We start from the raw sequence: 27,711 nt of genomic DNA on the forward strand, positions 1-27,711 counted from the left end.
ACCCATTCTGAGCTCCTTTGGGAGGACAGGCAAAAAATTAAAAAAAAAAAATCAAAGAAATGGCTATGGAAAAGCTGAAAAATATGATGTGGTGAAGAGACCATAGATGCTAAGCAAACTTAAAAAACAACTTGTCTTAAAGACATTTGGAGCACTGAGACAAAGCATCAGATTTCTGCATCTCAATGGCCACGAATTTGGAATTGGAGGATGAGGTGCACAGCATCAGCATCTATGAGACAGACTTGGTTTTTCTTATTGCATAGATCTTTTTGGACCCCGGTTAGATTGCAACGGTTGGATAGTTCTAAATCTAATAGATGCTGGCACTGTCATCTTGACATAGAGACATTGGATCATTTACTATACTATTGTCCCTTGATACTCAACTTCTGGAAATCCATTTTGGGTCAAATTATTACGATATTGAAGTCCCTTTATCTCTTTCATATGATATAATATTATTTGGAACGATATCATTAACCAAAACACCTATAAGTGCAAATCAGAATAAATTGCTCCTTATCATGACAGGAGTGGCCATACAAATGATAATAAAAAATTGGAAAATTTGGGATAACTTGAATTATAGTTTTTGGTGGGAGTCCGTATGTCAAGTTTATAAGTTTGAAAACATTTTTTCCATGCAGAGGGGTCATCATAATAAATTTAAGGAAATTTGGGGCCCATTAACAAAATATTGCAAATTATGATATATTAATATTAATTCCCTTTGATTTTTGAAAGATTGCACATCCAGGAGGGGAGGTGGGTTTAACAACTTTATAGTATGTGATTGGAATAGAGTGCATTTTGTTATATTACTTGTTTGTTCACTTGTTTGCACTATATATTTGATTTAAAAATGAATAAAGAATTTAAAAAAAATACACCTCACTATAGGAGGGCACCTTGAAGTTACAACTTGCACTCTTGTGTTAGTTAGAGCTTCAAGCACAATCCTAAACTCACCTTTAAGTCTTGCTCCAGGTTTCTGATGAGTTCCCCATCCACTTGGCCCGTCTGTGCAACCTTCAGGCTCTTCTGCTCTGCTTTCCTGAGGCGGTACTGTAGGATACGACCGTTCTTGTTGGCACGGTCCAGCTCTCGACGGAGTTCCTGCAACTGGTACACATCTTCCTCCAGATAGCTATCACGCATCTCCTCCATTTCGGCTTGCAGCTCATCCAGCTCATCCTGTTGTAAATCAAAAAAAGCCTGTCAGTAATTTGGGTGAAAGCTGCAGAAGATTTAACGCTAAATCACTGTATATATGCTAAACAAGATATGCATGTATACAAACATAGAAAGGAGTGCAATTTTTGATTGGAAAAAAATCACACAAGTACAATAGGTGAGTTCCCTACCCTAGAGAGTTTAAAATCTAAAAGGTGCTTTTACCAAACTGGATTAGGTGCTAGCACATGTCTAATACAGCTTAAACTAACATACCGTGGGACAGGCTCAGGCACCCTGTGGTAAGTATCAATTTAACATTTGCTAATTTTTTAGGAGGGGGTGTGTAATGGGCATGCCTGTGCTAATCATCATAGTTATATTACCAAGCACTAACTGGTTAACATAAGATTACCACATGAGCTCTTATTGCCTACAAAATGGGTGGCAGTAAATGTTCATGTAGTGGGGGGGGGAAATAGCCACGTTGTAAATAAGATGAGTATCTATTTAAAGTATTTAAAATTAATTTAACTAAAATATATTTCAAAGCACTTTTGAAAAATTTTGGGGCCGATGACGATTTTGGTGCAAGCAGTCTGTGTGTGAAAATAAAACACACACATCAGCACCGCCGAGGGCTGTGAGTGGTTGGCTTAAGGTATTATAAGAAGAAGATTATGTTTGCACACTAATGGCAATAGTTTCAAGTTTATTAATATATTTGATGAATCGCTTATTAGAATTACTAAGCGATGTACAAAATCAAAATAGAGTATAATAAAAAGAAACAAACATTTTAACAATATACTTTCATAGAACACAAACATGAGTCGGGAGGGAAAGAATAAAAGTTACAATTTTCAATTTAAGGTAGAAAAAATGGAAAAAACAAGAGGGTAAGGGGTAGTTAAACCACAGCATGTTTTAAAATCTCACTAAAAATTTTAAATATTAAAAGCATCTTTAAATAGATAAGATTTTAAAAGTTTTTTGAATATTGTGACGTCTTTTTCATTTCTAATATATTGTGGCAGGGTGTTCCACCATTGAGGTCCCATCACAGAGAATATGTCAGATCTTCTTGTTCCAATAATTTTCAGAGAGGGGACTGTAAGGAGATTTTGACCAGAGGAACGGAGTGGGCATTGAGGACTGTGTGGTATTAATAATCTAGATATAAATTGAGGTTCATTGAAGGCTAGAGTTTTAAAGATAAGCAGCATTGCCATTAATACAAAAAATTGGAAAAATTGTCCATTTTACAGCTGCAGCAAAAATGGCCTTAACGCATGGATAAAACTTGTGCAAGGGATGTGCTAAGGCCACTTTTTTGCCGCAGTTTTGTAAAAAAAAAGGTTCCTAAACGAGGGAAAGAAAGACACAAAGAAGAGGAGAGTGTGGCATACTGGTTAGAGCTATAATCTCAGCACCCTGAGGTTGTGGGTTCAAACCCTGCACTGCTCCTTGTGACCATGGGTCACTTAATCCTCCACTGACCCGGGTACATTAGATAGACTGTGAGCCCATTGGGACAGAGAGAGAAAATGCTTGCGTACCCGATTTCTAACCCATTCTGAGCTCCTTTGGGAGGACAGGCAAAAAAAAAAATGGCTATGGAAAAGCTGAAAAATATGGTGTGATGAAGACCACAGATGCTAAGCAAACCTAAAGAACACTTTGAAGGGCACTTTGAAGTTACATTTTTAAGGTAGGAAGATGGTAGATGAGGCTTGTGCCTTGTTGTTAATTATGTAAGTCACCATGTAACTAATTCTGAGCTCCTTGGAGAGGATGGGATATAAATCGAATTAAAGAAATACATTTTGCAACGACAAAACATGGTGAGGGAAAAAGCTTGGAGGAGAAAATGAGAAGGGGAAACTAAGCAGGTTTAGAAGGGAGACAGTTAGAGACAATGAAAGAGGCTTTGATGGTTGGAAAAAGAAGCATCCTAAGAAACGAAAGGAGCAGTAGAGCAGTTCATGGAGAGAAACGGGAACAGAGTGTAGAAGCAGTGGGGAAGCCTCTATGAGCTGCAGGGCCAAGACAGATATCCAAGAGGAAATTTATTTCTTGCTGCTGCTTTCCGAGAGGGATTGCAAAGGAACATAATCAGAGAAGGGGAGGTTGAAGAGGAGGTCATAGCAGTGAAGATAAGGGATGATAAGGTCCCGTGTTAGCCTTCTGACACCGGAGGACAGTTATTGGCTGCATTGTGGAGGAAGATGTGCCAAGTTTTGGCAGCTTCTCAAACGTAACAACAGAGAAGAAGCAAAAAAGACAAAATCAATTTTTGATATGTCAAGTTTAAAGTAACTACAGTACTATGAAAAGAGGAAATAATCATGGCACCCCTCTCATTAACAGATAAGTGATGTTAACATGAGTACTGTATTCATTCGACCCTTGGTCCCCTAAGGCAGGGATAGGCAATTATGGTCCTCGAGAGCCACAGACAGGTCAGGTTTTCAGATATCCACAATGCATATGTATGAGATGGATTTGCATGCACTGTCTCCTTGGGATGCAAATCTATCTCATACATATTTATTGTGAATATCCTGAAAACCTGACCTGCCTGTGGCTCTTGAGGACTGGAATTGCCTACCCCTGTGATTCTAATAGCAGAACCTGCAGGATACCTAGTGGGATTTTTTTTTTTTTTTTAAATAAGGTCAGATTCTAAAAGATACATTCAACATTTATAAGAGCTGACATGCCAGTAAAGATAGTGGGCCCAACTCAAAAACTTTTTATCAGACCATGAATTCTGATTTCAGTTGCTGGCTGCTGTCAGCTATTCTAATAAATAAAATTTCCCATATGCAACTACACACATGATTAGATCCAAAGCTTATAGGGTCCCTTTTACAAAGCCATGGTAGTGATACTGCAGTGGTAAATGCTCTGAAGCCCATTCGGTTCCTATGGTCTTCGGTGCATTTACTGCAGCAGGTATCGATACCACGGTTTTGTAAATGGGGCCCATAATGAAACTGAATTCCATGAAAAATATAGCTGATTTAAACTGATAAGCTAGATATATAATTCACATTTAAGAGTATGGATGGAAAATTAGAGGTCTGTTCAAGATATTGTCCTGGATGGGGTGAGAAAGATAGAAAGCAAGATTATAATTATAACAGGAGCCAAGGCCTGCATATATTGCTTACACAGATATGGAGGATAAAAGTCTGACAGTACCAGCAGCCAGTTACACCATCCTCACTCCTATTGTTCCCACCCATAAAATATCAATGTGCAATTAAAATTAATTTAGCTGTCACTCCCTCTTCTACAAAACCGTGCTAGCGGCTTTTAGCACAGAGAGACGCGCTGAATGGCCCGCGCTGTTCCCAACGCCCATAGGAACTCAATGAACATCAGGGGCCTTTCATTGCGGCTCTCTGCGCTAAAAACCGCTAGCGCGGTTTCGTAGAAGAGAGGGTTAGTGACTGGAGCTAACAATTACATTCCAGACTCAATACATCACATGGTACCTGGTAACATCTCTGAAAATGGATTGGAAACTGTACAATAAGAGGGAAATTTTATAAACTAGCACCAATATATAGGCCACACAAACAAATGGGAACAACAAAAAAACGTAAGACCATAAAAATAGCCATATTGGGTCAGACCAATGGTCCATCTAGGCCAGTATCCTGGTTCTATCACTTGTCAATCCAAGTCACAAGTATCTGGCAAAATCCCAAGTAGTAGCAACATTCCGTGCTACTCGATACCAGAGCAAGCAATGGCTTCCCCATGTCTATCTCAACAGCTGACTATGGACTTTTCCTCCAGGAATTTCTCTAAATCTTTTTTAAATCCAGTTATGGTAACCACTGTAACCACATCCTCTGGCAATGAGTTCCAGAGCTTAACTATTCTTTAAGTGAAAAAATATTCCCTCCTATTTCTTTCAAAAGTATAGGAATGATAAAGAAGGGTATCACGAACAGATCGGAGAAGGTTATCATGCCGCTGTACCGGGCCAAGATGCACCCTCATCTGGAGTACTACGTCCAGCACTTGTCGTCGTACATGAAGAAGGGCATGGTACTACTCAAAAGGGTCCAGAGAAGAGCGACTAAAATGGTTAAGGGGCTAGAGGAGTTACTGTATAGCGAAAGATTAGAGTAACTCAACCTCTTCTCCCTCGAACAAAGGAGATTGAGAGGGGACATGATTGAAACATTCAAGGTACTGAAGGGAATAGACTTAGTGGATAAGGACAGGTTGTTCACCTTCTCCAAGGCAGGGAGAATGAGAGGGCACTCTCTAAAATTGAAAGGGGATAGATTGCATACGAACGTAAGGAAGTTCTTCTTCACCCAGAGAGTGATAGAAAACTGGAACGCTCTTCCGGAGTCTGTCATAGAAGAAAATACCCTCCAGGGATTCAAGACAAAGTTAGACAAGTTCCTGCTGAACCAGAACATATGCAGGTAGGGCTAGTCTCAGTTAGGGCGCTGGTCTTTAACCAGAGGGCCGCCGCATAAGCAGACTGCTGGGCACTGATCTGACCTAGCAGCGGCAATTCTTATGTACTCTTTCTTCATATGAGAGGAGTTCCATCCCCTTTATCATTTTGGTTGTCCTTCTTTGAGCCTTTTCTAATTACACTACTAGGCTCATTTTCAAAAGAGGAAAACATCCCCCCCAAAATGGCATAATGTGGCATTTGGATGCTTTTCTTGCTAAAAAGTCCAAATCCCTATTTTCAAAATCCCTATTTGAGATCTTTTTCTAGGCTGTTTGTCTCTGTCTAAATTCCAAGGAGGCGTGTTTTGAGTGGGTTTAGGGTGTTTGGATGTTTTGCAGACATTTGGGACTAGACCTGCTTTAAAAACAACTCGGGGCCAAAAAGGTGCCCAAACTGACCAGATGACCACTGGAGGGATTAAGACATGACCCTCTTACTCCTCCAGTGGTCACTGGCCCGCTCCTACCACTCAAAGATGTGAAAGAACATATATTTCACAATAGACTATGACTTCATACACTTTTTGGTTTGGGGGGACCCAAAAGCTCCACCACAGACCTGCCCAAGCCCCACCCCAGACCTCACCTCCATAATAAAAGTACTAATTGTAAATGTCATTTCTTCCATTCATTTTTCATATACACACAATATAATATTAACAACAATATACAATGGTAACCACAAAATTAAACTACACAAAGCTCCCCACCACTGCACAGCATTTCTTCCTCTCTCCTCCACCTCTATGTGCAACATCTCCCCTCTCTCACTGTCCAACATCTCTCTCTCTCTCATTCCCTCCCTTGCTGCAAAGGGAGTGGGAATAAAGAGAGAGAGAGAGAGAGAGGGTTCAAGGGTGCATCTCTCCCACCCCCTCTATTGCCACAGCTAACATTTCTCCCTCTCTTATCCCCAGACTGTGTGCAGCATCTTTCACCCCTGTCCATCAGCTCCCATGCCCAACATTCCTCCTTCTATCACCCTCTCCAGCTCCATGCCACATCTCTTACTCCAATCCCTCTACCAATATGTCCAACATTCCTCCCTCTTGCATCCCTTTCATCTCTCCCACTGTTCCCTCTCATCTCACTCTACCTCACTCCTCTCCCATCACCATGTTCAACAATTCTCTCTCTCACTATGCCCAACAATTATTTTCTTTCTTCCTTTCTCTCACACCCATGCTCATCAATTCTCCCTTTCTATTCCCTCCCCCACCTCAGAATCTCTTTCCCCCTCCCTCTATCCTATGTCTCAAATTAGTGTCCCCTCCTTCCCAGCTTTTTTCACGTCTGTGCCCCCTTTCCCCTTCTGTGTCCCAAATTCATGCCCCTCCCTCCTTCCTTCCTTTATCCCCAGTTCATGCTCCCTTCCTTTTTTCCGTGTCTCAGTGCACCCTCTCCCTCCCTCCTGTGACCCAATATGCCTCTCTCCCTTCCTCACATCTCTCCCTCCTTCCCTCATTTGCATCCAACATCTCTCCCTTCCCTCGCTCCCTCTCTCCCCCAAATCAGAATAGGCATGCCTGCTGGTCGATTCTCTCGGCCACGTCCCCTCACCAACTTCTACTCCTTCCCAACGCACATATACCTTTAATTTCTCGTAAAAGTGCAGCACCATCCTGATAGCGTCTTCCCTCCACTGTAGCCCACCCTCTCTGACAACTTCCTATATATAGGTTAATAATTTTCTTACATAACAATATGCAGAGAATCCTTACAAAGATGTTGCTATTGCCAGCAGTGCTATCAGAGTTGAATGCCAGTAACACCATTCTCATGGGATAGAAACAAAGGACTTTATGAGAACAACATGTGACAAATAAAAAAAAACTGGCAACCAGCAATGGTCTCATTAGTAAAACAATAGTCATTAAAATTTAAAATAAAATCCTGACAGAGAGAGGAAAACCAGTAAAAAACCTTTTTTGACCCCTTTTTTATGCCAGAAAAAATCATCTTCCTTCTGGTACTGACAAACCCAGACGAACAAAGGCTACTAAAATAGTATGTGGTCTTCATGATAAGGCATATTGGGACAGACTTAAAGATCTCAATCTGTATACTTTGGAGGAAAGGCGGGAGAGGGGCGATATGAGAGAGACATTTAAATATCTATGCAATATAAATGTGCATGAATAGAGTCTCTTTTATTTGAAAGGAAACTCCGCAATGAGAGGACATAGGATGAAGTTATGAGGTAATAGGATCCGGAGTAATCTGAGGAAATACTTTTTTACGGAAAGGGTGGTAGATGCTTGGAGCAGTCTCCTGGAAAAGGTGGTGGACACAGAGACTGTGTCTGAATTCAAAAGGGCCTGAGATAGGCACGTGGGATCTCTCAGAGAGAGAAAGAGATAATGGTTACTGCAGATGGGCAGACTAGATGAGCCATTTGGCCTTTATCTGCCGTCATGCTTCTATGTTTCTAAGGTGATAAAGCTTTGATAATGAAATTATACTTTAAAAATTATACTTTCTGTGGAGCTAAGATAATGATATTTCAGGATGTAGCCAGAGCAACCCAATTAAGATAGAAGGCCTTTTTGAATTTGAAACCTAGAATGGTTGCTCTGAATGCTACTTTTTTTTTTTGGTTTAATTTTTTTGTAAATGTTTAATTAATTTTCAGAATAATGACCATATTTTTTGGGATCCACTCCAATTTGAACAGTTGTGAGTATGAAAATAAAACATCTTTACAAATGAATATTTAAGCAAATGCAATGCTGATAATAATGTTAGGAAGGAATATTCTAACTTCTTTTTTCTTATATTGATTTCTTAAAAGGTTTTGGAAGCAACTTCTCCATTGATGGGGGGCTATTTGGTATTTCTTTAAGTTGTTTTTCTTTTCCTTTGTATAATTGAAATGATTACCATTTTCCTATAAGCTTTTTTGATTGTATGCTACAACTTGAAAAAATTCAAATTTTTTTTTAAAAAACCTAATATGGAATAACTTATTGTCATACCTTTCCTGAAAAATAGCCTGTTTGTTCATTCGTTGTTGGTTGTTGAACCTACTCTCTAAGGAATCAGCAATTGTTATGGAAGACTTTTTACACTATGGAATAATTTCTTTCGATCTAAGTGGGAAACACCCACTAGCTCAAGAAATATGATCTCTTAAAGTCAAATATTTCAAGTTTTTATGCATCTGATTTTTCTAAGAAAATGTAGTAACCATATCCCCAATTTACACCAGGCCCATTCTAGCCAATAACAATTTTGTTTATGTTCTTTCAATTTCAAAGTAAACTAACTTTTTTCCTAGATAGCTTCTTAACTGATAGTGGTGTGATAATATTTATTTGATTTTGTAGCCCGTTTTGCCAGAAATTCTCAAAAATTAAAACTTACATTTCCCTCTCTCAGTGGTAAAAACAGAACCTTCAAGAGATTAACCCTCCTTTGCTACAAACCGTGTTAGCGGTTATGGCGCAGGGAGCCACGCTGAATGGACCTCACTGCTCCCGACGCTCATTGAGTTCCTATGAGCATTGGGAGCAGCGCGGGCCATTCAGCACAGCTCCCCGCACTAAAACTACTAGCGTGGTTTAATTGAAGAGGAGGTTAGTCATTCTTTTGCTTTTAAAATTAACCAAATTCCAGAATGCTTTACCACTTACATTAAGAAGTTTAGGTTCTTTTGCTTGATTCCGGAAAGCTCTGAAAACCTTTTTGCTTGCTAAACATTTTCGAAACTAACTATTCTAGTCTACTTTTCCTTATCAAGTTTATGTATTATGTATTACATTACTGGTAACCGAGTCGAGCTCCTTTTGGTTGATGGCCCGGTGTATAAATCAAAGTTTTGGTTTAGTTAGTCTTCCCAAAAGAGCTCAGAACGGGTTACAAATCAAGTACTCAAGCATTTTCCCTCTCTGTCCAAGCGGGATTACAGCCTATCTAATGTACCTGGGACAGTAGAGGATTACCGTATTTTCATGCATATACCGCGCACCTGTGTAAAACACACACACGGGTATAGCGTGCGGGAAACCGAAATTTATGTAAACAAATTAATATATAGCGCGCACACGCGTATACCGCGCATGCTGCTCCTTGAATTAAAACCCCCTTCTGTCATCCCGACTCTCCTCTCGCAGCTCTGCCCCGAATCGCGGCCCTGCTCCTGCCTTGACGTCCCGACTCTCCTCTCACCGCCCTGCCCTCTGCCCCGACTCTGCATGTCCCCCCTTAAAGGTCTGCCTGTCCCCCTTGAAGTCCTGTCCCCCCTTAAAGGTCTGCCTGTCCCCCTTGAAGTCCTGTCCCCACCCTGAAAGCCTGATGCCCCACCCCGAAGGACCACTGGCCCCCCCCACTCTATCCGATTCATCCCCCAGCCCTCCCCCCCCCCCCCCCGCATGGAGAAGCAGCCTACCGTTGGTTCCCAATACCAGTGAGCCCTGCTGCTTCATTTGCCGACGGTCCCGCCCCTTCTCTGAGCCCTGCGCTGCTTCCTCTGCCGCGGTCCCGCCCTTTCTCTGATGTCAGAGAAAGGGCGGGACTGCGGCAGAGGACGCAGCGCAGGGCTCAGAGAAGGGGCGGGACCGCCGGCAGAGGAAGCAGCAGGGCTCACTGGCATTGGGAACCAACGGTAGGCTGCTTCTCCGTGCGGGGGGGGGCTGGGGGATGAATTGGACATCGGGGGGGTGCGAGCGGTCCCTCAGGGTGGGGCATCAGGCTTTCAGGGCTGGGGGATGAATCAGACGTCGGGGGGGAACTATGTAAAAAAAAAAATTGTACAACACGCTCACGCATATAACGCGCATGGTTATGCTCGGTTTGTAAAATCGTGTATAACGCGCGCATTATATGCATGAAAATACGGTAAGTGACTTGCCCAGGGTCACAAGGAGGAGCGCAGGGTTTGAACCCTGTAGCTTTAACCACCACACCATACTCTCTTCTGGATGATATGTAATGCATTAATTAACGAATTATGTCAACATTGTCTGGGTCAGATTTTTCTGACTTAAACTTGGCACCTACTTGAGAACAAAATGTTTCTTTAACTTACCTCTACTTATAAATGTTTTACTTTCTGATTTTAATTGGGATTTGGACATAAAAATATTTACAGTAATTAAGAAAGAAAGAGGTCTGATCATGGAACTAAGCTCCAATGCAAGCAGTTATAAGTGTGTCTAGTGCAGTATGAAATAAACTAGAAATAATATTTAGTGACTGTCCCTTTTCATTGGTAGGAACATTTAGGGGAAGTACACATTCAGGTGTAAATTCTGTAAAGGATGCCTAAAGTTGGATAATAAGCTCAATTAATGACTTTAACAAGCAATAATTGAAAGTTAGGCATCCAAAGGCTATGCACAATTCACAAAATAGGTGTCCACAATTTCATAGATGCCCATCGGAAAAATCTGCCAATAACGGGATAGGCGTGGCTTTCATATGGATGTCCATTTACAGAATTGCATGCTGCTCAGCATCCTAACTTGCTTACATTCTCCCCACCCCCTCTTTGTGGTCTGGCATCTCTCTGTCTTTCCCTTCCCCTACCTTAGTCTAGAATCCCTCCCTCCTCCTTCTTTTCCCTGCTCTGATATCCATCTCTGCGATGCAATCCAGTCCTTGCTCACCGTTCTTCCCAGCGGTGCTGCTGTAACTCTTTGAGACGACAGCAGCATAGGTGAAGTAAACACGCTACTTTTGGCGACCCAAAAGCTTTCTCTCTGCTACTGCTTCCCATCTAACAGGAAGCAGTAGCAATGGAATAGCTACCAGGTCGCCGAAGGAAGTGCGTTTACTTCACTCATGCTGCCAGTGGCCCAAAGAGTTAGACTAGTGCTGTTGGGAATGAGAATGGTGAGCAAGTACCGGATCTCGCCAGATAGATGCGCGAGCTGCCCAGAAGGTCTCTGTGGGCCGTCATTAGCTCACAGGCCTTGCAATGAAGACCACTGCTGTAGAGTTACTAGATATCTAGTTTTCCCAGACAAAAGTAGTAAAATAAAAAAGCTGCCTGGACTCCCGACAGAGTCCTCAAAAAGAGGACATCTGGTAACCCTACCCCTTCTTCCTCAAATCAGAAATAAGCAAATGTTGACAAATATCAGTACGAGTAAGGGAAACATGAAAGCATCCCAGCAATAGGGAAGGGTGGGGGGGAGTAAGTAGGAGACAGAGAGGTGACAAAGCAGTTTATATTTCTTTGTACAGGTCTCCCTCCATATTCGTGGGTTTACAATTCGAGACTTCAGTTATTCGCGCGTGTTCAATCAAACAGCACAAGCATCACCCACCCAGAATGAGCATACAATAAGAAAACATCTTAAAGAGAGGATGCTCCACCCCAAACCCACCCAGTGCCACTGTTGCCACAACATCACATTCCAGCTGTTAGGTTTGCAAACCATGATGTACCTCAGTCGTAGCACCACACAGTCGAACAGCCCCACTTCGTGTGTTGCATTTGTAGCAGAATCAGATGAAGGAGAAGTCCGCGGGTACTGATTGGTTGGGGTGCTCGGTGCATGGGTGCTTTGGGAACATGGACAGTAGCTGGGGTTCTGTAGTACATGCTCCTTCTATCTCCTCCCCCCCCCCACACACACACACCTTGAGGATGCTTAGAAGAGCTCTGGCTGTTTGAACATGAGGAAGTCTTCAGCTGACGGGTTTAGGGATCCCTGTCAGCCATAACATGAGTCCTGGCTTCCAGTATCATCTATATGCTGACAACTCCCAGATCTACCTCTCTACACCTGAAATTTCACCTAAAGTCCAAGAAAAAGTATCTGCTTGTTTGGCTGATATTGCTGCCTGGATGTCCTGCCATTATCTGAAACTAAATATGTCCAAGACTGAGCTGCTCCTCTTTCCTCCTAAACCCTCTGCTGCTCCTCCTCCTCCATTCTCCATCTCAGTAAACAATATTGTCATTGTTCCAGTCCCCTCTGCTTGCAACCTTGGAGTGGTTTTCGATTCCGACCTCTCATTTTCTACACATAATAGGCCTGATGGGCCACCACGGGAGCGGACCGCTGGGCGAGATGGACCTCTGGTCTGCCTCAGCGGAGGCAACTTCTTATGTTCTTATCCAACAAGCTGCTAAGACCTGTCGCTTCTGTCTCTTCAATATCACCAAAATTCTCCCCTTACTCACTCTCTCAGCACAATTGTCCACACTATCATAACCTCATGCTTAGATTACTACAATCCAGTGGCGTACCTAGCATTTGTGACACCTGGAGCCCATCATGTTTTGGCACCCCTCCCCATCTGTACAAAAAACATGATTTTTAGTAACAATCCACACGTCACACATGAGTACCTAGGAAAAGGCAGCATCTTACATATGCAGTGAGCAGTACAACATCAATACACCCATTGTAAAACTAAACAAGCCAGACTAGTACAGATCAATCCTACACCGTCAATTCTAAGAGAAAACCATGTCTTTCAAACACACAGAACACAGAAAACACCTTCGCCTAGTATGGAATGTCATCACAAACTAACCCCTCCCCCTTTTACAAAACTGTAGTGTGGATTTTAGCCACGGTGGTAACACCTCTGATGCTCATAGAATTCTGAGCATCAGAGCTGCTACCACCATGGATGGGGCTAAATGCTCCACAGTTTTGTAAAAGGGAGGATAAAATAGAATTACATAGACAAAGGTTAAATTGAACCAGCAAGAAGCTGGACTCTGCATACAATGCAACACCACAAAAACAGTGACACATGTCTCCTAAAGCAATAAATAAATAGAAAATTTTTGTTCTACCTTTGTCTTCTCTGGTTTCTGCTTTCCTCATCTTCTTGTTACTCTCTTCCTTCCATCCACTGTCTGCCGTCTCTCTGCCCCTATATGGCATCTTCTCTCCTTCTATGCCCCTTTCAGAAACTGTATGCCTCCCCCTTCCATCTCTCCTTTCACCCCCATTGGTCTGGCATCTCTCTCATCTCCTTCCCTCTCCCACACCTCTCTTCTGCAATCCCTTTCTTCCCTCATTTTCCTTTTTGGTTTATTTTCTGCATCCATCTAGATTACGTTCTTACTACCTTCTCATCAATTTCCTTTTTTACTGTCTACCTACAGCTCGCCACCTCTTTTCTTCACCCCCTCCAGTATTTCCCTAACTCAATCCTTTTCCCCCATCATGTGCCCTCCTTTTATTTATCTCCTCCTTCCATCATCTGCCCTCTTCTCTCTCCCCACTTCCATCATCTGCCCCTTCTCTCTCTTCCCCCCACTTCCATCATCTGCCCTCTTCTCTCTCCTTCTCTCCACTTCCATCATCTGCCCCTTCTTTCTCTCTTTCCCCCCTCCTTCCATCATCTGCCCCTTCTCTCTCTTCCCCCCACTTCCATCAGCATCTGCCCCTTTCGCTCCCTACAACCCAATTCCATGCAGTATTGTTCCCCCTTATGTCTCTTTCCCTGCAATTCCATCAGCATCTGCCCCTTTCTCTCCCTCCACCAAGCATCCATACCACCCTGACCACCTTTCTCACCCTTCACCATGATTCCATACCACCCTGACCCCCCTTGTCACCCTTCAGCATGATTCCATACCACCCCGACTCCCCTTTGTCACCCTTCAGCATGATTCCATACCACCCTGACCCCCCTTTGTCACCCTTCAGCATGATTCCATACCACCCCGACTCCCCTTTGTCACCCTTCAGCATGATTCCATACCACTCTGACCTCTTTTCTCCATCCCAAAAGTCCCGCGATGACTGCTCCTGCTCGGATGGAAGAGGTAAGTGATGTCGGAGGGGGCTGGGCCAGCAGACGCAGTTAGTTGCGGCAAGATCCCGCGATGACTGCGGCTGCCGGTCCCCCCCCCCCAACACTTACCTCTTCCCAGTCATCGCGGGACCTTCTTCACTTCAGCACGGCTGCCGACTCTGCTCTAAGTAGGCAGCCACGCTGAAGTGCCGTTTGAAGCAGCGCGGGAGGTTCCGGATCCGGCCGGCTCTGCACCCCCTTGGAGCGTGCACCCGGGGCGGACCTCCTCCCGCCCCCCGCGGTACGCCACTGCTACAATCTACTTCTAACTGGTCTCCCGCAGCATCGCCTCTCTCCTTGCAATCTGTGCAAAACTCTGCTGCACGACTCATCTTCTACCAACCTCGCTATGCTCATGTCACCCCTTCTCCCTTAAGTCACTTCACTGGCTCCCTATCTGCCATTGCATACAGTTCAAAATCTTACTGTTGACCTACAAGTGTGTTCATTCTGCTGCCCCTCAATATCTCTCCTCACTTCTCTCCTTATACACCTCTCAGAGAACTCCGTTCATCAGATAAGCCGCTCTTGGCTTTACCCTTCTCCTCTACTGCCAATTCCAGACTTTGTTCCTTTCATCTAGCCGCCCCCTATGCCTGGAATAAATTACCCGAGTTTGTCTATCAAACCCCTTCCCTTCCCGTGTTTAAAAGCAGATTGAAAACCCACCTTTTTTATTTAGCCTTCAATCCTTAATCCTACTCCTCTAACCGTTCCCCTTAACTGTATCCATGACATCCTGTTTGTCTGTCTTGGATGTCATATGATGTGATTTTATTTAGGACATCGTTAAAACCTAAAAGTCCAATTGACAAAAATAAAGATAGACTTCTTATAATGACTAGGGTGGCCATACAACTAATCACCAGATATTGGAAAAATTGGGATAGACTGTTTAGATTGTAAACTCTTTCAAGCAGGGATTGTTGTCTTCTTTATGACTCTGTGCAGCGCTAGTTGCGTCTGGTAGCACTATAGAAATAATTAGTAGTAGTAGAAAGGTGGGCCTACATGAGGGAGTCTTGACATATAGGCATTTTATTCCCCTCCATTCATGTACTCTTTCTTCCTTTATATCCCCTTTCATTCACACCACTAACTATTGAACCAGTAGACCCTATGGGAAGCCTAGAAGTCATTCGACTGTGGCGGTATAGAAGAATAAAGTTATTATTATTAATGTTTAGCGCAATGGGCTGAAAACCTGGGAAACTGGGTGCAGCTCCCACTACAGCTCCTTATGTCCCTGGGAAAGTCATTTAATCCTCCATTGCCCCAGGTGCAAAAACTTACATTATGAATCCACTGGGGACAGAAAATTACCTTCAGTACATGTAATTTATGTAAACCACTTTGGTTGTACCACAGAAAGGCAATATATCAAATCCATTACCATTTACCCTAATAACCCTTTCAAAATCAGAAACTGCACGGGTTACAGAATCATATGCTAACCACTCAGTGCTCAGCAAAAAAGTTCTTATAATCTCCTTGATGCTGCATTCTCCCAGCTCAGCACACACCCAGACAATGGAGCAGCAATAGTCTGAAGATGTCGCAAGCCAAGACAATAATCCATTTTCCTTCAGAAGTCACCAAGAAAGCAGAAAAATGGGCAGCTCTGCCCCAGGCAGACACACTGAAACCATAAATCCCAGAATGAGATCAACAGTACAAAAGCGGCAAAACCCCATATGAGGCTCAGTTTCTGCAGAGGCGTTATCCTGAGGAGTCTCTGCTGAATATATAACCAGGTGTTAAAACAGCAAGACATGTGCTGCTTAAAATGTCACCTTTATTCACTTATGTTTCACTCCCTCCATCCCCCGTTTCATTAAAGCTGCTTTCTGGTAGTATGCTGAGGGCAGTTTAATGTATTATGGAAAACTGGCATTGCAATAAAATTCCAAACCACACTAGCACATCTTATTTGTCTCAAAATACTTAGCTCAACCTGTTCTCCCAGTGAATCATTGCAGAACTACTCTGTGACAGAGATCGCAGATGAGAACAGCAAAAAAAAGAAAAAAAAAGAAAGAGACATTGCCACAGGTAGCACATAGCTGACTTCCATGAAAATGCAGTCTGCACTGCTACTAAGAGACCCATGAACAGAGCAGGCCAGTCTGATGCACTCATTCAACAAAACACTTCAGGCTAGATTCTATATAGGATGTCTACATTGGATGCCACTAGGAGCCCTAATCAAGGATGCCCTAGTGATGCCTAACTCGGAATCTGCGCTCAACTTTTTTTTTAATTGGTTTGGGGCAGAGGATAGGCGCGCACCGATGCAAAGACACTAAAAAATGACTCTCTCAGCGTCTCCTGACAGAGCTTAGAGCGTACACAGTTATTCTACTTTTCAAAGGGACTTCCCCTCATTGTATGGGTCTCGTTTATGCTGGGTTTTGATGTTATGAGAGCGCCACCTTCTGGATGTCGATTATACCCCTGAAGTAGGCTTTCCAGCTGAAACACGGACCGTGTCGGGTCCACGACATGCAGTGAATACATATCAGAGATTGTTATTTTACCATTTTAATAAAGATTTACTTGTTTGCTATATCCCTGGTTGATGTGCACAGTTCCATACCTTGCACAGAATTGGGAAATGTGGCTCAGTCTCTTTCCTTTGAGATAAGATGGTACTTTTGTCTAACTCAGTTTCGCTTAGACTAAGAATCTGCTATGGTTGTAACTTTACACAAAGCAGAGCTTCCTTTAACAAGTTTATATAAATAGTAATGCTCTGTGAAAATGTGCCACACTGTCTCTGAACCTATAATAAAGGTCCAATCTTTATAAAACATTTCTATTTGCAAATGTATGTTTTACAGCTTTAATTATAGCCCATCAAATGGGAGGGAGGTAAGAAAAAAAAAAAAGAGGGGGGGGGGGCTGGCCAGTGCAGCTTCCAACTCAATTTCCACAAGCTAAATATCCCAAAAGGCAACTGGAGGCCACTGTTTTCATTAAAAACCTCATCTGCCTTCATTAATACAACAGGAACAGCCAGCTGGCTAGTACAGAATACTGCAATCTACTGGGAGCTATAGACAGAAACTACCATCTATCACATGGTACAAATAATCCACTTTGCTTCTTACTTCCCCATCCCTCTAAAGGATGTGCCCGCTCTCATCACAGCTACAGCTGGGGCACATGGACCTCCCGCCACCATTTATCAAACTAGCATTTTGCATCACAGCCGACTAACTGCATTCATGCCTTCTGCACCCGTTGGCGTACTCTGTATTTAAGTCTAGGGTTACCAAAGCTGTTCTTTACACTAATCAGTGCATGGGGTGTAAAGGAACAGGTCAAAAAGACATGACGAGTATAACCTGCGCTGTGCCAAGCGTTCAAGACAAAACATATGCTTCATGAACTCTGCTCATAGCTACTACCTAGACAGGCTCTCGCAGAACAATGAAGCAGGTCATTAGCACAGAGATGCATGGCAGTAATGATACATTTAACCACATCTCGCAGTTGTAACCAGAGAAGAGGCAAAAGGCCTAGTGAAGCGGCATGCAAACGAAGACATAAAATTACAATTCTGCTTCGATCCGTAAGCCAACTGCTCTCTGTTCAATCAAATCGCAAAGGGTTAGATTTGCTAGCAACGTGCCATCACTTTAGTACGTGCTAATGCCATTAACACGCATTACTAGTACATGCATTGATACATGTTTAATGCACGGTCATGTAGGAATGTGTTTTCGTAAATCTAGCGCATGCTATCACCAGTGTTCCCCTATGGCAGGAGTTTTCCCACCAGTTAGGTTCTCAGGATCTCTCTATGCGTATCCAACTAGCTAAGGGTCTGTCTGGACAGGTCTGGAAATTGCCATATTAAATTATGCATGTATCAGCTCTCCTCCAGTAGCCATGCACACCTTGGAAGAGGAGAAGGGCCCCATCCTGTACCTGCTGACCACTCCGTAGCATCTGTGCCACTATCATTAGGTTCAAAAAACTCTCACACTGGTGGTTCATGTAGGCTGACTTCATAAACCACAACTTTTTCAGCTAAGAAGAAGTAGTCCACAGGCTTCAAACCGTTGCTATGTAGCCTCTGTGTTGGCGCTGTTAGTAGAGTCTAAAATAGGGGTGTCAAAGTCCCTCCTTGAGGGCCAGAATCCAGTCAGGTTTTCAGGATTTTCTCAATGAATATGCATGAGATCTATTAGCATACAATGAAAGCAGTGCATGCAAATAGATCTCATGCATATTCATTGGGGGGAAATCCTGAAAACCCGACTAGATTCCGGCCCTCGAGGAGGAACTTTGACTCCCCTGGTCTAAAAGGTGAACAGGCAGTAGACAAAAATGCTAGTGGGGGGAAAGAACATGAAAAACAAGGGATCAAAGGCTAGGAAGGGAGGAATTATAGGGATAATATAGTAGAGGAAGAACAGGAGGAGATGGAGAAGACAAAGAAAAGGGATGATAAGAGTAGGAGAGGGTAGGAGAGTCAAAAATGTAAGGACAATTGAGAAAGCTGCAAATCACAAGAAAAGCTAAGAATGAGAAAAGAGGGCAAGAAAAGGAGAAGCATGTAGGCAGGCAGAACTGAATGCCACCCCAGTGGTGTAGTAAGGGGGGAGAAGAGAGGGGCAGTCCGCCCTGGGCGCCATGTTGGTGGGGGCGCTGACACTCCTCCCCCTCCTCTCTGCCCACCCCCGCCTCTTCCCATACCTCCCCTCCTAATCGCACACCCCTTCCTCCGTACCTCTAGTTGAAGTTGTTGTTCACGGCAGTCAACAACGTGCTCTTCACGGACCCCGTCGGCTCTCCCACCGATGTCACTTCTGTGTGCCGCACATAGGAAGTGATGTCAGAGGGAAAGCCGACCGGGGTCACGATGTGGACTGCCGCAAGCAACAACTTCAACTAGAGCAGAGGTGTCCAACCTTTTGGCTTCCCTGGGCCGCATTGGCTGGAAAAAATGTTTCTGGCGCCGCACAAACATTGCAGCAAGACAGAGGAGGGAGCCAACAAGACAGTAAACACCAGGGGGCAGCAGAGGAAAACACTGCATCACCCTTGACCGGGGTCGCACAAAATACTTCATGGGGCCGCATGCGGCTCTCGGGCCACAGGTTGGACACCCCTGAACTAGAGGATTCTTTCAAAATTTCTTTGGCTTGGTAAAACTCCTAGAATTGCCTTAGTATCTTTACACAAGTCTAATTCCCCAAATTTTTATAGATATCATCAAGCTTTTATCTTGCATCAGGGTATGTATTTGATCCTTCCTGAACTCATGGATAATCTACCAGATTGGCTTATTCCTGAAAGTCATCTTAAGGCCCCATTCCATCTTAAACATATTTTGAGTATCAAGCTTCCTAGAATTTATAAAGACAATATTATTTTTCATTCAACCTGGACTACGCTAACATTTATAGATCGTTTAACTTGAGTCCCGATGCAGAAAACAAAATGTCAGTCCCTATGGTTGAATTCCAAGGTACTGATAGGCAATTCTAAAATCCTATGGAAACATTGGTTAAAGGCAGGCATTCGAACATTAAATGATGTAATTTTGGATGATAAAATGGCTTCTTTGCTGCAATTACAACAGGCCATTCAGAAAGGGTTCCCTGAATGGCGTAATTTAAGAAGTCAGCATAGTCTGTCAGCCATGTTTCCAAGTGGATTTTCAAGGTCATCAGATCTCTAAATGGTACAAATTAATATATGAGTATCTTTCGGAAAAAACAAAAACAAGCTTATGAGATATTTGGGGTATAGAAACACAACAAAATATTTCTGCTACTCAATGGCCATGGATTTGGACTCGGAGGATGTTGTTGAACAGCTTCAGCACCTATGAGACAAACTTTGTTTTTTGTTATATAGAATATTTTGGACTCCAGTTCGATTGCAAAAATTGGATAACACAAAATCTAATAGATGCTGGCACTGTCATTTCGAAGTGGGGACACTGGATCATCTTTTATTTTATTGTCCATTGATACTTAATTTCTGGAAATCAATTTGGGGTAAAATTAATTTTGTTTTAGGTGTCTCTATTCCGTTGTGATATGATGTGATTTTATTTAGGATTTTATTTAAAACCTAAAAGTCCAATTGATAAAAATAAAGATATACTTCTTATAATAATAATAATTTTATTCTTATATACCACCAAAGCCATTGTAGTTCGAGGCGATTCACAATAAGAAGAGCTGGACAATCAGCTAAGTAGTTACAATGTAAAGTCTTCGAGTACATGTACGCAGTATAATAATAGAAAAGAGGTAATCAAAGTAAGGTCATCGAGTACATGAAAGCAGAATATAGTGGTGAGGCTTTAAGAGTGCTTAGGTTACAAATCGGTTGAACAAGTTTGTTTTTATTAGTTTTCTAAAGTTTAGATAGGATGACTGGGGTGGCCATACAACTAATCACCAGAAATTGGAAAACTTGGGTTAGACTGAATTTACTTTTTGATAGGAAACACTTTGTTTATATTACCATTATTAAAGAATGTTAGCGGAACAATCAAGGCCACCAGCGTGCTCGATTTTAAGAATAAATGGGACATCCACGTGGGATCCCTACGAGGGTCAAGTTAAGGAACTAGGTCACTAGCACTCAATGGGGTGGGTCAATAGAGTGGGCAGACTTGATGGGCTGTGGCCCTTTTCTGCTGTCGTCTTTCTATGTTTAATCTGGGAAAAGTAAGAATTTTAAAGACATTCGGAGTCCATTGGAGTCATTTGTTAAACAACTGAAGGATTCGTAAATCACCTACCAGATTTAATCTTGTTTCCATACATCCAGGAAGGGAGGGACGGGGGGAGGGATGGGTAAATTGTTTCAGTAATTTGCAAGTATGTAAGTGCTGTTTATTATATCTTTGAATGTATAATTGTTGTATCTTTGAATGTATAATAAAGAATTATTAAAAAAAAGAAATCAATAATCAGAGTGAAAGTACCGTAGTTAGATTAGAGAGAAAATGACTTATTAATGAAGACTCTCATCCGACATCCTAGCTATCCATGTAGAAAGACTAATAGTCATTTATTAATATTTATTTATAAACACGCTTAAAAACCTAAGTGGCTCCCAATAAAACAGACATAATAATAAAAACAGACACAATAATCATTACACACTAAAATTAAATAAAAATGTCCTATCAATTTAAATGACAGAACATTCTGACTCACAGAATTTAGAAATGCAAAGTTTGGCAATTCTGCTTTACTGTCTTTGGGGTTTCCAGCTATATTCCAGTAACTATTTTGCATCATTTGCTATTTTTTTAAGGGGGGTTATATTACTCCTATATAATTCTTTAATATTCACATATTTGTACTACTGTACTAGTCTCTTTATCTTCTAATCTCCTTTTCTATATAAGCCATCTTATCAATTTTTTTTCCATAAATAAAAGTAATGTACTGCTAAGCAGTTTTGACTGAATCTTGATATATGGTATTTCCCTGTGGGAAAAATGGTTACAGAATAATATTCAACTTCTTGAGCAGTGTATACTGTACTCATAAGCCTTCAAAACAGCTGGCAGTGGGATTTGCTATTTTGAGAGCAGACTATAACCTTTAACCAGCAACATACTACAGCACAGACCAAGGCGCAGTTTGGAATTATAGCTACATTAGGCTGGAAGTTTATCATAGCTGTAAACAAGACAGCCCCCACCCCTCCCCGAAACAAAGCAACATGCTAGAAATGAAGTTTATGCTGCAGCCCGTGCCCGTATCTTGTCAAGGCCTGCATAAATCTGTACCCTAGTGGGCTTAAAGAAGTTGAAAAATTATCTTAATTACAATAAGATTAGGTCTACAAGTAATAGCTGCGTGATAGATTCTTCCCAAAGAGACTGTAAAGGCATCTTCCACCTACTGCAGAAGCTGAGAATTCATTCATTCATGCCTTTTCTGTGTTTTAACACTGTTTTTATATTATTTCTGCCTTTTCATGGTCTCATACGCTGTATGATTAAATAGGCAGAAACATGATCTATTTGTGCAATGAATGCGAGACTCCAATATTTTAGTAGATATAGAACAGCTATATATATATATTTTTTTTTTTTATATAAACATCCCAAATTCATGTCAAAGTAATTGGATTTATATAACACTTAAAACAGGCCTATAGCAAATTTCTGGCATCAGGACTATATGAAAACTTAGAAGAAGCAAACAAACCAAAACTGCAGACTTGTACACGGTGCAGGCAAATTTTATTTTGACAAATAAATCTTAACTAAAAACCTTTTACCAGACGGGGGACCCAACACGGTCCGTGTTTCGGACAACCTTCATCAGGGGTCCATGGTAATAAAGGTAAAAAGAAAAATATCACAAAAAGAAGCCTGGAAAAATAGCGTTTGGTAGCACACCAGTGAATCTCCGAAATGCACTACAAGTTCGTCACAGTAAAAAGTGCATTTCGGAGATTCACTGGTGTGCTACCAAAAGCTATTTTTCCAGGCTTCTTTTTGTGATATTTTTCTTTTTACCTTTATTACCATGGACCCCTGATGAAGGTTGTCCGAAACACGGACCGTGTTGGGTCCCCCGTCTGGTAAAAGGTTTTTAGTTAAGATTTATTTGTCAAAATAAAATTTGCCTGCACCGTGTACAAGTCTGCAGTTTTGGTTTGTTTGCTCTGGTCTGTTTTTTCACTGCAGACGAAGTTGGACCTCTGGTTCTTTTGTTGTTTTGTAACTTAGAAGAAGCAACATTTCAGAATTACAGCTAAGAAAACAAACATAAAGTGGAAGATCAAACGGCTTTGCCAAAAAAATCGTGCATTGAACAAAAACATTAAGTAAATAAATAGGAGTTCAAAACATCGCACTTATCTTGTAGTTTTTTTGTAGTTTCTTACATCGGCACTACAAAAAAAACTACAAGATAAGTGCGATGTTTTCAACTCCTATTTATTTACTTAATGTTTTTGTTCAATACACGATTTTTGCACTAGTTATAAGTTTAAATTTCACAACGAACTCAATGAACGATACCTTCTCCTGCATTTCTGGATAGAAATCTTTGATGATTCACCAGAGCAGGCATCTGAGAGTTCAGTTGCACACTTGAAACATTTATTGAACAAGTTTTTGGAACGTTTGATCTTAGGATTTAGCAACTTGTTTCCTTTGATTTTTGTCCAGTTTGCCAAAAAAATGTCAGAGGGTTAACAGGAAGGAAAGATGAACATGAATTTCAAGACTCCTGACTTTACGGTTTCAGTGCTCCAGCCATTGGCAAACACGGCCCCTTCCTTTCCTCGAGGCCCAAATATCCCAAGACTGCAAGAGCAAAGCTTTATCAAGTCTGCTCATAAAATAGGACAGTTACAATCCATTAACTAAGCCAACCATCCTGTAGTTATCAACATCACCTAAGCTCTCTCTTCTGGATCTCAGGATAACGGCTGAGTATTAGATGTGTTCTCCCACCCCTGCGAGCTCCACTCAACTCCCTGCAGGTCTTGCACCTCTCCCCCCTTCCCTCAAGCCTCCTTCCCATGAGTCCACAACCTCTCCTCCCTTCAGTGCCTAGGTGTGGATCTGGCACCTCTCCCCTGCTGCTCCACTCCACCCACCACATGGGACCAGCATCTGTTTAACTTCTCCTCAATCCCGAGACTAAATCCAGCAACTGTCTCCCTTCCCTTCAGCTCCACATCCAGCAGCCCAAGCAAATCCCTCCCACCTTTGCAGGTGCAGGAGCAGCCCTCCCCTCGGAGTTCAGCAGCCCCTCCCTATTGCCAGGCCAACAGCCCCCCACCCCTTACACCCTCAATCACGATGACGGACAGCAAAAAAAAAGAAATCAAACCTGCGAGTGTGACCTGCTATCTGTGCCCTTCTCTTCCTCTACCAACTCCAGACTCCATCCTTTCTGTCTTGTTGCACCATATGCCTGGAACAAACTGCCTGATTCCCTACAGCAGGCTCTACCTCTGGCAGTGTTCAAGTCCAAATTAAAAGCTTAACTCTTTGAGACTAATTTAAAATCCTGACTCTTCTCACCTTGGGTTCTGCATCTCCATCCCTCTATGTCATGCCTGTCTGTCCAAGTCAGATTGCAAGCTCTTCTGAGTAGGGACTGTCTAATGTCAAAATGTACAGCACTGCACACACCCTTCAGCACTACAGAAGTGTTAATAGTAGTAAAGTCACTAGAACTCAAACCCCCAAGTCGATGGCACCTAACTAATTAAGCTGGTTATCTCTTTCCCATTTGCCCAGCTTCCCTTATATACCAGTCCTGACAGTTCTACACAGGCTTGCATTTCTAATCTTAATGTACTCGTACTGGTCTCTTATTACATAGACTCCAGATACAATGTACACACACACTAGAACCAAAATGACATTGTCTTATAAAATGACAGCTTTCCATTTTCAAGGTATAATCACACATATCCTTAGTATGCAAATACTCAAGTTTCTAACTTCTTGTAGGCTTCAGTGGTGACACTTAGGGCCAGATTCTCAAAACTTTAAGGTTGTCTTTAACGCAGTTGCTAAACTGGTTCCAGACTGTTTAGCCTGCATGATGTTTAGCAGTGGATTATCAAAATGGCTTATCACGGCCTTCAGTGAACTTTCTAGTAGTCTCCAACACTGCCTTGCAAATGGACTCTTGAATACTGACACGAGCGTTCCAGTGCGTTCTTAAACATCGCCACAGTGCCAGCACAGTTAAAAGTGCATCTTGTGGCATGCGTTTTGACAGTAGCTAATAGAAAAAAAAAATTACATGATTCTCAATTATAGTCTTTATTTATTTATTTTTTTAGTGGGAGTGGTAAAAGCATGCTTCTTGAGCGTGTGTATTATAGCCATGTCAAGCAACCCTCCACCTGACAATGGGAGAGATGCCCACTCTCGCCCACAGCTAAGCATCACCCCCTCCCCCTCCCCGGCAGTGAGAAAGATACCCACTCTCTCCTGCTGCCAAGCAACACACCCCAACATCTCCTCGGCAGCAGAAGAGAGGCCCACTCTCTCCCACTGCAAACAACACCCTTCCCGGCAGCGGAAGAGATGCCCACTCTCTCCCACTACCAAGCAACACACACCCAACACCCCCTCAACAGCGGGAGAGAGTGGGCATCTGGGAAGAGGCCTAAGGCTCTGATTGGCCCAGATTCATAAGGCCACTCCCATAGGAGGGGCCTTAAAACAACCTGAGCCAGAGTCTCAGACCCCCCCCCCCCGGTGCATCCCAGGATGCACCGGGGAGGGGATGGCCCTCTATTTTGAAGAGGTGGGCCTGATGACCGGAGGGAGTAGGCATCCCTCCAGTCAGCCATCTAAGTAGGGTAAGGGGGAGAGGGTGGGGGTCATTGGAAGCATGGGGGGGTTGCTTTGTGGCAGGAGAGAATGAGCATCTCTCCCGCTACCGGGGGGTGTTGTTTGCAGCAGGAGAGTGGACATCTCTCCCAATGCCAAGGGGATGTCGGGGGGTGTTTTGTTTGGTGGCGGGAGAGAATGGGCATCTCTCCTGCTGCCAGGGGGATGTTGTTTAGTAGCAGGAGAGGGTGGGCATCTCTCCCACTGCCAGGGGGTGTACAGAAGAGAGTGGACATCTATCCCAGGGGGAGTGTTGTTTGCAATGGAAGAGAGTGGCCATTTCTCCCGCTGCCAAGGGGATGTTCGGGGGTGTTGCTTGGCAGTGGGAGAGAGTGGGCATCTTTTCCACTGTCGGATGGAGGGTTGCTTGACTTTGGCGGCTTAATTTCTTGTTGGGGGGGTTTGAGGGAGGTTGCGTTTATTCTGCGCATGTGCCCATTGCTATCACCAGCGATGGGAACATGTAAATTTAGCGAATCTTCACTACTCTCCATCAACCTCATTTGCATGAGCATTTTTTTTGGAGAATGGCTCGCTTTTTTAAAATCGAATCATCAGTGATGTGGCAGAGGGAAGGCTCCAGAAGGGAAAGCCGCGAGCAGCCTGTTCAGAGCACTGCCTCTGCTGACCGGCCACTGCCATCCCTACTGTAGTTTTAGGAGGCCCAGAGGTATGTCAGGTCTCACAGGGGGGGGGGGGGTAGTATTGGTCGCTGAATTGGTGAGTCTGATTTTTTCCTATTCCTCAGTGGTCACTAATCCAGCGAATCGGGCAGCATTAACTCCTACAGTGGATTAAAAACTGGCTGGAGTATAAGAAACAGAGAGTGGGGGTAAATGGACAATACTCGGACTGGAAGAGCATCACCAGTGGGGTGCCGCAGGACTCAGCACTTGGACCCGTGCTCTTCAACATCTTTATAAACGATCTGGACATAGGTACGATGAGTGAGGTGATTAAATTTACGGACGATACGAAGTAATTCAGAGTATTGAAGACACAGGGGGGATTGCGAAGATCTGCAATGTGACATAATCAGACTCGAGGAATGGGCATCAACATGGCAGATGAGGTTCAACGTGGATAAGTGTAAAGTGATGCATGTCGGTAACAAAAATCTCATGCATGAATACAGGATGTCCGGGGTGGTACTTGAAGAGACCTCCCAGGAAAGAGACTTGGGAGTTCTGATCGATAAGTCGATGAAGCCATTCATGCAATGTGCGGCGGCGGCAAAAAGGGCAAACAGAATACTAGGAATGATAAAGAAGGGGGATCACAAACAGATCGGAGGTTATCATGCCACTGTACCGGGCCATGGTGCGCCCTCACCTGGAGTACTGTGTCTAGCACTGGTCAACATACATGAAGAAGGACATGGTACTACTCGAAAGGGTCCAGAGAAGAGCGACTAAGATGGTTAAGGGGCTGGAGGAGAAGTCGTACAGCGAAAGATTAGAGAAACTGGGCCTCTTCTACCTTGAGCAGAGGAGATTGAGAGGGGACATGATCAAAACATTCAAGGTACTGAAGGGAATAGATTAGTAGATAAGGACAGTTCACCCTCTCCAAGGTAGGGAGAACAAGAGGGCACTCTTTAAAATTAACGAGGATAGATTCCGTACGAACATAAGGAATTCTTCTTCACCCAGAGAGTGGTAGAAAAATGGAACGCTCTTCCGGAGTCTGTCATAGGTGAAAACACCCTCCAGGGATTCAAGATAAAGTTAGACAAGTTACTGCTGAACCGGAACGTACGCAGGTAGGGCTAGTCTCAGTTAGGGCGCTGGTCTTTGACCAGAGGACCGTCACGTGAGCGGACTGTTGGGCATGATGGACCACTGGTCTGACCCAGCAGCGGCAATTCTTATGTTCTTAAGTTCTTATGAAGCAGCTACTTCCAGAATTAAGTCCAAGAT

General features: G+C 43.1%; 1 protein-coding gene across 1 annotated transcript in view; it reads right to left on the reverse strand.

Moving 5' to 3' along the window:
• MTCL1 (microtubule crosslinking factor 1) overlaps nt 1-27,711 on the reverse strand; it is a 398,239-nt gene that overhangs the window by 343,418 nt on the left and 27,110 nt on the right. Inside the window, 1 exon segment of the mRNA XM_033934045.1 lies at nt 973-1,197. Coding sequence (XP_033789936.1) covers nt 973-1,197 — 225 coding nt within the window.

This window comes from Geotrypetes seraphini, chromosome 2, assembly GCF_902459505.1.
Source record: "Geotrypetes seraphini chromosome 2, aGeoSer1.1, whole genome shotgun sequence".
Taxonomy (NCBI): Eukaryota; Metazoa; Chordata; class Amphibia; order Gymnophiona; family Dermophiidae; genus Geotrypetes; species Geotrypetes seraphini.